The sequence below is a fragment of the Peromyscus californicus genome, unplaced genomic scaffold, assembly GCF_007827085.1.
Source record: "Peromyscus californicus insignis strain IS unplaced genomic scaffold, ASM782708v3 Scaffold_5__1_contigs__length_169319896, whole genome shotgun sequence".
Lineage (NCBI taxonomy): Eukaryota > Metazoa > Chordata > Mammalia > Rodentia > Cricetidae > Peromyscus > Peromyscus californicus.
This window is the reverse complement of record NW_026294573.1, coordinates 44192397-44207424: the sequence shown is the minus strand read 5'-3', so window position 1 is coordinate 44207424 and position 15028 is coordinate 44192397. Positions and strand designations below refer to the sequence as shown.

General features: G+C 50.3%; 1 protein-coding gene across 2 annotated transcripts in view; it reads left to right on the top strand.

Annotated features, from left to right (window-relative positions):
• The first annotated feature begins 4901 nt into the window (after window positions 1-4901).
• Glis1 (GLIS family zinc finger 1) overlaps window positions 4902-15028 on the top strand; it is a 191803-nt gene continuing 181676 nt past the window's right edge. The window contains exons 1-2 of one of the 2 annotated variants that reach the window (XM_052716681.1): window positions 4902-5498; window positions 5912-6209. In XM_052716681.1, the coding sequence (XP_052572641.1) occupies window positions 5954-6209 (256 nt within the window). In that variant the 5' untranslated portion in view covers window positions 4902-5498; window positions 5912-5953. The remainder of the gene's footprint in view (window positions 5499-5911; window positions 6210-15028) is intronic. The other variant, XM_052716679.1, reaches the window with a different exon arrangement.

Genomic DNA, 15028 nt, shown 5'->3' with positions numbered 1-15028 from the left:
TATTGTCAAACAGGGTCTCACGAAGCCACACAAGCTGGCTTTGAACTTACTTTGTATTCTTCTGTATCTGTTTTCCAAGTACCCGAGATCATAGGTCTGCACAGCAGGTCCAGCCTTTGCCCATTTTTAAAAATTGGATTGAATTTGGGCTTAAGATTTTTTTCTTTGCAGGGGAGGTTTGTTTGGAATAGGGTCTTAAAATGTAGCCCAGGCTTGCCTCAAATTCCTGGTCTTTTTGCCTTAGCCTTCCAGGGGCTGGGATTAAAGGCCTGTGCCAACACATTCACCTCTATAAAATTCTCTCTTCTCTCTCCTCTCCCCTCTTGCCTCTTCTCTCCCTCCCTCCCCCTCCTCTGCAGACTTTCACTGTTGCCCAGGCTGGCTTCGAACTCTGGAACTGAAGCAGTTCTCTTGCCCCAGCCATGCACAGCGGCACCTAGCTAAGGCATCTTTTCACTGTCCTCTGATGCAGAACTGTTTTCATTTTGGATGAAGTCAAGTTTATCTAGTTTTTCTGCCGTTGCTCAGGTTTTTAGTCACATAAAGATGCACTATTGACTGCAGAGTAAAGACTTATCCCTGTTTCCTGGTTTCCATTTAGGTTGCTGGTCCGTCCTAATTTACTGCTTGTCGATGGTGAGATAGGGGTCCACTCTTCTGCCTGTGGCTATCCTAACAGCATTTGCTGAAGACAGTACTCTCTCTTCCATGAGTGGTTATGGCACGCTTCCTGAAAGTCAGCTGGCCACAGAGTCAGACACTCTGAACTGTGAGAACTTTGATAAATTTCTTAACCTTGAGCTTTTATTTCCTTACCTATAAAACAAGAACGACAGCCTCTTATCTCAGAGGCTTTGTCAGGACGGCATGAGATCAGACACAGGGCACGAACAGTGCCAACAGTGGGGCAGAGTAGGCAGCGGAGCATCCATCACCTCTCCTTCCTGAAGCTCCAGGGCACAGGAGGCTTTGGACATAGAACTGTCCACTCTTATCTCATCCGTCTTCTGTTTTTTTTTTTTTTTTTTTTTTTTTTTCCGAGACAGGGTTTCTCTGTGTAGCTTTGCGCCTTTTCCTGGAACTCACTTGGTAGCCCAGGCTGGCCTCAAACTCACAGAGATCCGCCTGGCTCTGCCTCCCGAGTGCTAGGATTAAAGGCGTGCGCCACCACCGCCCGGCCTCATCCGTCTTCTGAATGCCAGCTTGCACTCCTGGACAAACACTATGAAGGGATAACTCTTCTAGGGAGGAGAAGTCCTTACCTAGAGATGCAGGCACAAGTGAAATAGTCGTCTGTCTTTAATGATCCAGTTGCTCCATGTTGACTCTGTGCATGGAATTCTTCTAGTTTTCGGGATATACAGGCTAAAGACTACCTCTGCCTTTGCAGGACTCTTAGACTGTAAAAGAAACAGATAAAACAGTGTGATAAGTGCTGAGACAGACTCAAGCAAAGGGCTCTGAGTGTGTGCATGGACTTGAGAAAAGCTTGTAGGGGAAAAAAGAGTTGAACTGGGTATTAAATGACTTGTCGGTAGAAACGTGTAGTGTGGATACGAAGGAACTGTGTTAGCGTGGGAAACAAGACCCCCAGCCATAAGGGCATCCATATAAGCTCTGGGTTCTAGATGAAAACTCCTCTACGTAGGTAGGACTAAGGGTTAAATAGTATTCTGATTAAAGACCATTGAGCTGGCTCAGCGGGTAAAGGTGCCAGCTGCGGAGCCGGATGACTTCCACATGGTGGAAAGGGAACTGAATCCCACAGGTTGTCCTCTGACCTCCACATGTTTTAAATATGATTTTTATGGGTAGGGAGGTGACTTAGTGGATGCTTGCATGCAGGTCTGGCGGTCTGTCCCGAGTTCAATCCCACAAGGTGGCAGAAAAGGAGGGACTCCCAGGAGTTGTCTTCTGACCTCCACACATATGCCATAGACATGTGCACCTGTGTGCATACAAACGCACACATGTACACTCGCATGTGCGCGCACACACACACAGACATGCACACACTAATTTTTTCTGAGCCTTGATTTTTGGGGTTGGAGAGATGGCTCAGTGGTTAAGAGCACTGGCTGTTCTTGCTAGAGGATCTGGGTTCAGTTCCCAGTACCCACATGATGGCTCCTGACCATTTGTAACTCCAGTTTTAGGAGATCTGAGACTCTTTTCTGACTTCTGTGGGCACCGGGCATGCATGTGGTACACAGACATATACATGCGAGCAAAGCCCTCATACACATGCAATGAGTAAATCAATCTTCAACAACAACAACAACAAAACCCCTTAATTTATAAGGCCATTGGAAACTGTTGGTGAGGTTTAAACTGAGGAAGTACCATGGCCAGATCAGTATTTCAGGCTGACAGGGAAACCACTGTGGAAGATGGCTTATGAGGAGGAGGAGGAGGAGGAGGAAGAGGAGGAGGAGGAGGAGGAGGAGGAGGAGGGAGGCACCCACTCTGAGAACAGGAAAAAATATAGCAAGGATGGGGAGGGGGGCTGTCAGGGCCTGGGAGGATGCTCAGGTTTCTTGTTTGGGGACTTGACAAGGGTCGTTCATCTGGTGGGAGGCACAATAATAAAAGGCAAAATAGGAGGAGGAAAATGGTATTTGCTGTGGCAGACGAATCCAGATGGGTATATCCAGCAGACAGATTGTGTAGAGGCCTGGCATGTGACCTCAGTGAGTGTGAAGGGTACATACGCCTGCAGTTGTGTGAATCTCTCCCAGGTGAAATGGGGGCACAAGTTGAAAGCTTTAAGAAGCTCTGGTCTAGCTTGCTGAAGTGGGTAGTGGGTTTTGGTTTTGCTCTTGTTTTGTTCTCTCTCAATGCCACAAGTATGAAGAAAAAACATACACCCCACAGTTAACCCTTGTGGAAAGGTAAAAAGAGACAGTGCACCTTGTGAGGAAATACCAATGTTTAGAGAAGTATAAAAATGAAAAGTGCAGGCTTCCTGTGTCTTCCGACCCTTAGTCACTGCTAACAGGCCCTTTGATTCCCTCCCAGGAAAAGTGTGCAAAAAGCCCTGCCATAGGCAGTGTTTGAGAAGTCCATTGAACTGGGAGCTCAGTCAGTCAGCCCACTGCTTTGCCTGGCTACCTGCTGTGGCAGATCTGTGAGCACTTGAAAGGTCCCTAGCTTCAAATCCAAGGGCTAGTCCAAGGTGGGGATGCAGTAAAGCGTAAGTAAACAGCTGTCGCTGTGTTGGGAAATTCGGAGAGCTTTTGCCTGCTTGTCCAGTTGGTTAAGTGACTCATCTGGCAAACGTTTTCAGTCTGAACTAAATGTGCAGTGCCGTGTGTGTGTGCACGTTGGGGGTATGTGTAATGGGTAGTGTGTGTGAGAGAGTGCTCACCTCCTGGCCTCACCTTCCAGTTTTCTGGCTTTTGGAGGGATAAACTAAGTAGGGCTATTTGTCTAAAGCCACATTCATGCCTCTTGGCCAGAGCCAGGTCCTACACTTCAGAAGTGGGGTGTGTGGGGGAGGGGGGAGGCTCAAGTACTGGGTGGCCAGTTGGTGAGCTATTCTTCCTCCTTTCTACTCTTTTCCACCCTATTTTAAAATTGACAGTCCCCAACGACAAGTTCCAGAAAGAGGCAAAACCTCTGAGGTGCCCGTGGGTCCCTGGGCCAGCGCATTACCTGCAGTCGGCTGATACCTGCCCTTGGTAATGTGAATGGTAGAAACATTGGTGTGGGAGTCGGGAAGCCTGCTCTGCCACACCCTACCCTGTTGCGGCTGGCCATGAATGTGGGGGTGGGTTTAAATACGACATCAGGGTGCTTTCCATTACCGATACTGTTTGTAAGTTTTTAAATAAGGTATTGGAAATTAGATTTTAATATTTTGTGACTGGAAAATTTTGTTTTACCAAGATTCTGAGAATGCTGCTTCTTCCTATGTTTAGAATCCCAGTCTAGGAACCTGGCCCATTGGAGGAGCACCACACATTTCCCAGTTTAAGACTAAGGCCAGAGACCATTCTCAAACAGTTTAAAAGCCAGGCAAGACCCTCTGGGCAGATCGTTGTCATCAGTACAAGGGGGTAGGTGTTGACAGTATGCAGATACGTTTTGAGGCTTCCCTGGATCCTCAGTAAGCCCCAGAAGATCGATCAGACCTGACCGAACCCCCCCCCCCCCCCATTTTGCACGGCTTAGGAGAGCTGACTACTGCTTCCAGTCACTAGGGAGCCTCATAAGGGCTCTTACACACTGAGCAGGGTCCCTTGAGACCCTGATGCCTGGATGAGGGAGAGGACGAAGCAAGGAACGGGTACAGAGGAACTCTGAGATCCACTCTCCCCCCGATGGATCCTTTCTAGAGAACATCACAGAAGTAAAATCGTGAGAAAGTGGGCTGAGGCCTGGGTTCGGATCCCGGCTTTCCTATCGACTTGCCGTGAAACCTGTGCGACGACGTCTTCGAGTGAGCCGGTTGGAGTCTTCAAAAAGCAAACAAGATAACTTGTCGAGCCCTTTTGCATCTGTCACCTCGGCTTTAGCAGGTACTGCCATTCCCATGTGCCGGGGAGAAGCAGGATCCCGCCCGGGAGGGGACGAAGCCGGGTTGCGCTGCGCTGGCTCTGCCTTGGGGCCCTTGCCCTCCTCCTCCTCCCGGCGCCGCAAGGTCCGGCCGAGTCCCGGCAGCCGGCCGGCGTGCTGGGCTCCGGCCGGCCGCTGTCAAAACCTCAGCCGGGGCGCGCGCCGCCCCGCCCAGGCCCCCAGGCGAGCGGCACGCCCTCGCGCCGCCATTGGCCTAGTCCGGCAGCCCCCGAGAGTCGCGGCCCGAGCGGTTGTGGGCAGCGGCGGGCCGCCCCGCCCCCGGAGTGTCGCCCCGTAGGACGCGGCGGCCGTGGCGGTGGCGGCGGCTGCGGGGGGCTGCGGCGCCAGAGGAGGCGCGCCGTGCTGTGCGCCCCGCGAGCCGCTGCGCCCGCGGCGAGGTGAGAAGGGGCGCGGCCCGCGCCGGGGGGGACCCAGCGGCGTCCAAATCCGCGAGCCCGGGGATGGCGCGGGGCGCGCCGAGGGGCGAGGCGAGTTCGGGGGCCCTGAGGCCTCGCTCTCGCGGGAATGATGCTGGAGAGGATGCCGAGGCTCCGGCGTGAGACTCGCGGCTGCCGGCGCTGCGGAGTGGGAGCCGGTGAACGGGAGTGAGTGAGTGAGTGAGTGAGTGAGTGAGTGAGTGAGTGAGTGAGTGTGTGTGTGTGTGTGTGTGTGAGTGTGGCGCAGCGACCCGGCGCGCGTGTGCGTGGGAGCGGGCGTGCGTGGGCGACGTTGGTTGTGCGTGCTCCCGCGCGCCGGCTTTCAGGGATGTCAAGTCTCCCGGGTGTGCTTTGTGGGTTCGCGGCGCAGTGGGCGTGCGCGCTCATCTTCAGCCTGGCCTCTGGCGAGTGGCGGGGCTCGCGGGAGTCGTGCGTCTGTACCCCGCGGCCGTGCGTGTGCAGTGCCCGGGCTCTGCTCAGCCTGCCCCGGAGCGCCTGGAGGAGGTGCGCAGCCAGGGACCCATCTGAGCCCACTCCGGCTCTCCCAGAACCCTGCTCGGGGAGTCCCGACTGCTGCCCTCTCCCTGTCCCTTTAGGGAACTCCGGACAGGCACTCCCATCTCATCACAGGCCTTAGTTTCGCCATTCGTCCGAAGAGGGCTGACCCTGGGTGGAAGCGGATTAGGATGGGAGGGCGCGGTGGGCTTCTCCGGAACGTGCGGGGCCAGGGCGACCGCAGCGAGAGGGGGACAACCCCAGTGCGCGAGGTCAGGTGGCTCGGGGATAGGGTTGGTGCGGCGACGCTGACAAATCTTAGCGATCAAGACTATGTGGAACGTGACTGCCCAAACTGTAGTCCCGGGGCGGAGGGCTCAGCTGCCCCAACTCTAAAGCCTGGTGCTTTCTCCCCTCTGCAGGAGCCTGGCGCGACCCCCAGCCGTGCGCCCCGCCCCGGCGCCATGCATTGCGAGGTGGCCGAGGCACTTTCGGACAAGAGGCCAAAGGAGGCCCCTGGTGCGCCCGGCCCGGGCCGCGGGCCCGCCGGCCTGGGAGCGCACATGGCCTTCAGGATTGCCGTGAGTGGCGGCGGCTGCGGCGACGGGAACCCGCGAGAGCTGCTGCCTCGGCTGCCCGTGCCACCACCACGCGCCCACGACCTCCTCCGGCCCCGGAGTCCTCGCGACTATGGCGTGTCCAAGGCCGGCGGCGGCAAGGGTGAGTCCGACAGCACTAACGTGCTGACCGCGGGCGGGCGTGCAGAGGTCCGTCTGGGCTGCGGGCGCCGGCGCTCGTGGAACTTTTTCCTTAAGAGTTCCTCAGTATTTCTGCAGTTGCTTGGGACTCGCCTGTCAGTCTGAGCCGATGCCTGGAAGCATCCAATTTAAACCAAATAGGCATGTTTTGGAAGGAAATGTGTATATAGAAAGCTTACTTTACATAATTTTGCTTCTGTATGTTTCTGATAAAAAGTCATGTGAAACGTCAAAATTTTATTGTACAGTTAGTGTATCAACTTCTGTGTGTAGTAACTGTTTCTAAGCAGCTGAAGGCATACTTTGAACTATCCCAATTTCTCTGAGAGAGAGAGAGAGAGAGAGAGAGAGAGAGAGAGAGAGAGAGAGAGAGAGAGACAGAGAGAGACAGAGAGAAAGAAAGAAAACAGAGGACTTTGGTAGGATCTCTCCCTTAGGAAACTCAGTTTCCCCATCCGTCAAGTTAGGAATTTATTATGCCAGATGGTTTCATGACTCCTGACAGACGTTTTTCTGAGTCTGTAATCCAGTCTGGGCCAGATGTTGACTCAGAAGTGGCTTTTCTGTGTTTGGTGAAGCCAAGGCAAATCCAGAACCCGCTATGGGCAAATTCAGGGACAGGTGCTGGTATTCTCCTGAACATACTCAGCCAATCACAGTTAATTATTACCGGCCTGTTATGTATAGGTTTCATGTTAACAGATAATTAACCAGACATTAGAGAGACTGTTAAGGGATGTGCCATTCTGCTTTTTGATTCCCCATTAGCCGAACCAGCAGCTTTGGGGTTTGAGCATGTCAGCCCCAGGGCCCCTTGATTCTCGTCCCAGGTGGTTTACAAGGACGTCAAAGCCAGTGTTTTATAGTTGTAGACCCTCTTAGCATCAGCTCAGCACCTTAGGCCAGCTTGCTTCCAGGTCCCAGCCTGGTTGGAAGAAATAAATGTGCAGAGTCCTCTCTGACTTTGTGGGGAGAGGGCCTTCTTGTCTTCAGTCTCTTCTCCAAGGAGAGTAATTTTTTATAGGAGAATGAATATGGGAAAAATGCTTATAGAATATTTTCGCTGGGATGCATATTTAAGGACTTTTACCAGAAAAAAAAATGTGTGTGGCGGGGGGCGCATTCAGTAATGCTTGCTAAAGAGAGCTCCCTGGCTTGCTGGGTTCCAGTAAAGGTCCTTTCTTAACACTCATGCCCATCATCTGCAGATCAAGTCCCGCGCAGCCCTGCTTACTGCTGTCCCTCACACAACCCGTGTTTTGTCGTTGACTGGAAGCATTTCACTCGGTACTTTGCATATTGCCTCCATCCTTTCCAATCACAATTATGTTTTACCCACAACACATCACCCCTTGTATAAAAGATTGTAAAATCAGGGTTACATTTGGAAAGGCCAGGGAAGGTAAAATGGATGGGAGAAACAGATCCTTTGTGCCTTATGCTGGTCTTTCTGGTTAAAGTCTCCCGGTGGCTTCTAAATTGCTTTTCCTCACAGCTGTGGGGCTGTTGGGGTAGAGTCAATGGCACCCATTTGAAAGGTGAGAATACTGAGGCCCGAAGGTAGGGTAGCATCCTAACTCTAGGTAACTCAGGTTAGAGAGAGGAAAGTCTACATGTTCTTCAGAGTCAAGCCGGGTAGTCTGAGAGAAGAGCAACTTTCTCCCAGTCTTCTCAGGGTGCCCTCTTAGGAACATCATTGAGGAAACAACACCTTCTTCTCCGAGGCCTCCCCCCACCAAAACAGTCCCCCCAACCGTACAACCCTTTGAATGTGTGCTGTCTAGCCCCGTCCACTCAGGCTTATTAGAAACAGACTAGCAGAGATACCAACTGAAGCATATTTATTGGCTGTGCTGGAAATGCTAAGACATCCAGCCGCAATGGGTGGGATGACAGGAAAGTTAGCTCGCTCCTCTGAGTCTCTGGTCTCCTCCTGGAGATGGACTTAGACGAGACCATTTTAGGACTGAGATAGTAATGTGTTGGATGCGCTCAGCCTCTGGATTTTCATTTGCGTGGAGGTGATAATGTCCATTGCAGGGCCAATGACACAGGGTAGTAAGGATGCTATGGAACTACTGAAAAGGTGGGTCACTTTTATTAATGCTTGCAGGCACCATGCTAGGGACAGTGATACTGGAGGTAAGGGCGGCAGATTGAGGAGTGAAAAAGCGTTGATTTTTAAATGTTAAATGTGAAGGGCACTAATGCTGGTGCGCCGGCCAGGAGAGGCCAAGAGGTGCTGTGTCTTGGGTCTTCCTTGGCCTCTGCTACCCAGTGAAGCGAGAGAAGATTGCAACACTTGGTGTGGGGTCAGGGTTCAAATGATGTGCCTGTTGCCTTGGACAGTCCTTAAGCACACCAAGAGATTGAGCTAATGAGTAGTTCCGGGTCTGGACCGGGAGGGACTAGGCGTGGGGTGACATCATGGGTTAACGTCATCATCATTTGTGATAAGAATCACTATCTCTTTATGGCCAAGTCTCATTTATCCAGATTCCAAAGAGCTGGGAAGGCCAAATTGCCAAATCCAGCATTTTTTAAATTATTATTAAACACCTGACACTCTTTTGTAAGTCCTGGAAAGAAGGAAAACAGCTGGGCTTTCCCTGGAGGACAGCTTTGTGGCCGATGATGCCTAGTCTGTACACAGGCCTTCAGTGTTCAGAATGTGTCCACACACTTCCCATCATCTGTCTTTGCCTACCTCGTGGGCTTTTCTGAGGGAACAGATCTGCGGAGTGCTTGTGTTGGATGGGGCACACACTGCCTCTCAGGAAACGGACTCCTTTTTTATGGCGAATGCATGGAGATTCCTGGATGTCCTCAAAGCGACTGGCAGTTCCTGAGGCCTCTAGCTCCAGGTCTTTATGGTTCTGAAACTTGTACCATCTCCATGTGTACACTTGAGTTTAGAGCTGGCATTCATCAGTAGGGCCTTCCAGACATCGCCAGAGAACTTAACTGCATTTGTTTTTGGTATGTCTCCTGTCTTAAATGTTTGGAAATCGGTAGTCGTCTCTATGCCATGTCTTGAAGACTTTGTAGTTTACCAGATGATTCCATCTGTCCAAACCGGATAATGATGGTACTGTTTAATTCACAGCGACTCAGTGAGCCTGGGCCCTTTTTACCAAGTATCGTACACAGCGAGCAAAAAGCGAGATTGATGATCACCACAAATGCGAACTCTGCCATTAGTAAAGACAGTCCCCAGAACATGGCCGTAAACTCCCCGAAGTGGTCAGTCCTGTAGCTTAAAAACAAAAATAAAACAAGCAAACAAATAAAGCAACAACAACAAAGAGCAGTTACAGGCTGTGTGCCGGAGCGTCGGGCCGCTGGTGTGGAGCGGGCGTGGCGGTTTCAGTGTGCTATCTGGTGGAGCTTTTTTCAGCAGATCAGGAAGCTACTGCCGTGTTCCGAGGAGGTCAGGAAAGGCTAGCGCATCTGTAATAGAAAGGTGTAAGTTATTTTTAAAGCATTTCCCCCCTCTGGCTCTGGTGGGCAATTTGCTTTGCATTTCATCCATTTTAAAGTGCTGGTCCTGGGATCCGGAAATAATCAGATCCAAATTTTTTCAGTGCTTGAGGTTTCAAATAAGGGGGAGAAAAACCTGCTGGCCAAATGTCAGGCTCAGTGAGACAAAGAGAAACAAGTGTGTGTGTGTGTGTGTGTGTGTGTGTGTGTGTGTGTGTGTGTGTGTACACAAACTAGATAGGAACATGTTGCGTCTACAGTCGCAGGAGGTATGTTTCCGACAAATCTTTTATAGACGTATAGTGGAAATATAATTCCCGAAGATTCCCTTCAGATTTTGTGCAGCGAGGACTCCTCTCTCTTTTCTGTCTTCTAACCTCTCTAGAAGCTGTTAAGACTTGGCTGGCGGAACGGAAAGGAGCCTTCACTTAAGGTCGTGCCTCAGTGGGGGCCGCGTTTCTCTTCAGTCTACCTGCAGTGTGCTCAGCTGACCCGAGGTCTCGGGACCCTCTTGGCTGTGTAATATGATAGGGTGTATTGCTCTGCCATCGTGAATTCTCTGTGCCATGGTTTTCCTCCACACTTTTGAAAAAGAAAACCGCCCCGTCTTCGTTACTCATCTCCCCGCATTTCATCTGCGTGAGAAGTGAATTCAACCAGCAGACTTATTTTTAAAGTGCGTCAAAACCCCGTTACAGGCATAGGTGCATGAATCATTTAAAAGCTATATTCTTATGTTCTTCGCTCTGAAGGTTGCATAATTATCATTTTCTTCAGTTTTATTTCATGGAGTTTAGCCAGCATCCTAGAGGAGAGGAGAAACTTAAGTTTGGAATAGGGGTTTCAGTCCTTTTTTGGATAGGATTAGAAAAAAAAAAAAACGACAAACAAATAAACTTTATTTAGAAGTTGACCATCACTGTGTGTGGCTTTTACTTTAAGAAGAGAATTTCCTTGGAAATTTTGAAACTGATACAGAGGTACCATGCATTTGTGTGTGAGTACACACATACCCACACCCACACCCACACACACACACACACACACACACACACACACACACATCAAAAGTTCAATGATCACCCATGGTTTGCTAATATTCTTTTTTCCCCAGACTAGATTTTAGTTGCAATTAGTTTGGGCCTAAAGAGTCATGCTGTGTCTTTAGGTAGGGGCTAGTTTATCCTTGTGTGTAAAGAGCACACAATGTTCAGTTCAAGGGGGAGAAGAAATCAGACTACAGTGGGCTTTGAAAAGTTTGGCTGAATAAGACAGAAAGCTGTAATTCTAGGCCGGGAAGAACAAAAACCCAACCCCAGACTTGTGAAGTATCTGTGCTGTTGTCTTCTCGGTGCTCGTGATTCTAGCCGTTGAAAATGGATTGCTTGTTTATCAACTGCCGCTGCCCAAATTAATAGTTTACAATAAAAAAAAAGTCTTCGGCATTGGAAACAAAGTCCGGGCACTGACAGCTGAGTTACTGAGTAAGGAAAGCAGAAGAGGAGGGGGGCTGTTTTGTGGCTGCTTGGGTCTCCCAAAGCCTTATTTATAAGAAACCGAAAGAAAACAGGCTGCTGTGCTGGGGTGGGGGTGGAGAGAAGGCAGCCCTAACCCAGGGGTCTTATAGTTTCCAGTCACTGGATGCATCTGTTTTCTCCTTTCCTGTCTTCCCCCCTAAACTCTAAAGCGTTGTTCCTTCAGAAGGTTCCGGCAGAGCGGGAGGGTTGTGTTAGCATTATGAGCTGTGTTTTTAAAGTCAGCGTTTTGAGTCAGATGCATGGAGAGGAGCCTTCAGCCTGTGAACTGAAGGATGCATTTCCTGTAGGGCCTGAATTTATTTGGCGATTGTGGTTGAACAGCCTGGAGCATACACATGTACCATAGTACAACTTTGATGCAAGGGACTAGGCCCTTTGCTTTGAACCTCGATTTCCCTCTCTAAAATGGGAACAGTTTGGTTGGATGATCCATATCCCTTTTGTGCTCTGAATCCCCAGGACCCTATATATCCTAAGCTGAGAGAGTTAGGAAGACCCTGGGCATTGAAAGAGTCTATATTTATCTTTAGGCCAGGCTAGGGCTTTTGACTGCGCCTTCTAAATCCTGACCGACGAAGGTGAATATAGAAGGCAAAGGAAAAGGGAGGCACACTAACCTTTATTGAGCACCTACTGTGTGCCAGGCCAGACATGGTACAGCTGTGAGTATATTTACTCTGGCGTCCCTACGTGTCCCTACTCGGAAAGCAAAGAGGCATTCTCTGAATTCTGCAGATGAGGACCCAGCTAGGAAGTGCCTTGTCCAAGGTTGGGCAGGCAGGAAGTCGAGAGCCTGGCATTTGAACCGTGTTGTCTGAAAGCAAGGCCCGTATTTCCCCCTAAAGCACAAACTCTCCTGGGACAGCTTTTATAAAACTTGTTGTGCCTTATGGTTGGCTGGGACCCCAGGGGCCCCCCTTACCGAGTTCTCACCTAGCAGGCCAGAGTGAGGTTTGGGGAGGTCTGCTTGATTCTGCATTGCTTCCCCGCTCCCCGCCCCCACCCGGAGATGGGTTCCCGGTGTGATTTGTGTCCTCAGGAAGGACACAAATCTTGTGTCTTGTGAGGTCTTGTGAGGACTCTCAGGCTGGCCATGGAGACTCCCTTCTCTGAAGCAGGGGCAGGACCCCGCCCTCCCACCCCACCCAGGGTTATTGCAGGTTATAGCCCCTGGCTGAGGCCGTCTTGTGGTGTGGAAGGATTCTTTGCAGAGGCCAGTGGCTCAGGGGATCGTGAAGCAGTCATTTTACCTTTAGCACCTGGTAAGATAAAGGTGGGCTTGCCAGGGTGGGCACACCAGGGGCCTGACTGACCTTGAGAACTGGATTTAGAAATGGATCCTTTGTGTCTCAAGTGATGAGCTGGTCAGATGAAGCCCAGAGGTCTTCTTCCAGGCTGAGCCTGGCCTTGTACCATATGCTCATGAGACGCCTGCACTTGTACACTCTGAAGGAGTCCCACTAACTCGGGGACAGAGCTGCAGGAGCCTTCCTGGTTCCCGTGTGAAGCGGCAGCAGGGGTGTGGTTCGTGCTCTTCCTATTTGTGTCCTGTTGGCCGCCCACCACCTTAGGTTTTAGACGCAGTTGCTTTTGTTTTTTAAATTGCTGGAAAATAGAGCCCTAGAAAGAAACCAAGAAGGGCCGCGAGCCCAGCTTGAGAAAGACAGATCCCATTTGCTGTTCTAAGCTCTCGGGAGGGCTGGGGATAAGGTTTACTTTGGAAAGCGGTTGGACCATCTGAATTACTTCTCTGAGTGCTGGGTATTTAATACCTAGTAGAAGTTTGTATAAGAGCTGATGATGTATTTTGCCGACTTTCCAACCCTGTAAATAAATTACACGTGCCGGCAGAGGCTGCCAGGATCCACTGTGTCAATTGAAGCTTAATTTTTATCCCAAACCACTTAATACTTTTGTCCTAGTGAGCCCAGCAAACTAGACGAGCAGTAGCCCTCCCCCAGACGAAGGAGACCAGCACCCAGCCAGGCCTCTGTGCAGTTGAGATTTTGCCGCAGCTTTTGGTGATTAGGTGGTGTTGTCTATGCGCTCCTCAAGGCAGACAATGATAATATGATTTTAAGTGTATTATAAAATGAAACTGGGCGGCTTCCGCTCCCAACGCCTGGCTCACCTCCCTCCTCTAGAGGAAAAGGCTGAAATTGTGTCTTTTTATCTTAATACTGCGGTGCATTTTATCCCATTCGAGTGCAAAGCCCAGGTAATATCATTGGCATTTCCAGTGCGAAACAAAATAGGGTTCTAATTTGGACATACTATTAAATATTTCATGCTTCAACCAAACTCAATTCTTTTTTTTCCTATAATAAGTTTAAATATTAATTCTCTGGAATGTCAGATGCCTAAAGCGAGGCATTTAGTGATCCGCAGTTTCAAGTGTCTCGAGGAAGGTTTATGAAACAGGATATTTCTCTGGGAGGGATGAGTAGTGTGTTTCAGAGATATCTGAGTTCAAGGCAGCGTCTTCTGATTTACTTTTTAAAGGGAAAAGGTCATAAAATAAGTCGCTTTATGTGCTGAAGGATTAAGTGGCTTAGGCTGAAACAACAGCACAGACTTTACTGGCTTCCCCCCGTTATATTTTAACAATGCTTTTTGGGGGAGGGGGCGGGTCATTTTCCCGCCTGCTTGTCTCCTTCTCTCTGGCCCCCCCCTCAGCCAGATGGCTTTAATTCCGACCAAATCCCACACTGAGGCCAAATGATTGATCAAACAGTCATTTGTACTTACGTAGCGCTTTGTGAGAATATGTCCGCACTGCAGCTTCTCGTGGGGCCTTCGGAGGGGATGATTTCAGGCAGACTGGAGCACTTGGAGGGGTGGGGGCCCGGGGATGGATGGAAAGCCGACATCCTGGACTGTGAGTCCTCAGAACTTCTTGTTTAAGACCTTTCTAATATGGCCAGGCCTAGGCAGCAAGGGTATCCGGGTCTCCCAGACACAAGAGCATGCTTGCCGTTAGACCGCTCGTGTCTGCTGCTGGAGCTGCTGCCTGGCGAGGTCTAGGTGGATCCTAATCTTAAGTGCTCTTCTCAAGTCGGTTAGTGTTTTCCAAGCAGAGCAACATAGGCATATGTCCGGGCAGACACAGATTTGTCTTGCAGACGTCTTCATGGGCGCTTTAACAATCTTGACCTGTCAGTCAGTGGGACAACAGGACCCTCTCCCTGACTGGCTCCCCCGTCAGCTCTTGCTAGTTCCACGGCAGTACAGACTTCTCGTTGTGTACCCCTAAGTGGAGTTTTTCTCTGCCCTTCTTTCCTTATAAACCACAGACTTCTTTTATTCACCATTGTACATCCTTACATCATCTTGGGGAACAAGGGAGAAAACAGAGAGTCTAAGATACTCGCTGTTGTGCCCTTGTGCCCAGCACGAGGTCTGACCTGAGGTGTCTGTGAACTGTCTGAAGTATTGGTTGAGGATGTGGGTATGGAACATGGTATGGAACAGGCCACCAGGTTCACACTGTGGCTTGGTGGTCTCAACATGCTTATCCATAAATTGGGGATGATAGTCAAGGTTTCAGCAGGCCGTGATGAGGGATGATGGGTTAACACAAAGTATAAGTGCATAAAATAGACGGGCTCCTAATGAATGCTCATTAATAATTACAGTAGTTGTCATTGTGGCTCCTGCTGTAAATGGCATGGGGACCTCTGGGACCGGCTTTGCCTCCTTCCTTTCTACCGTGTTGCCCCTATCCTGCCAGCTGAAGAGCCACCTCATCCGAGGTGCCTTTCTC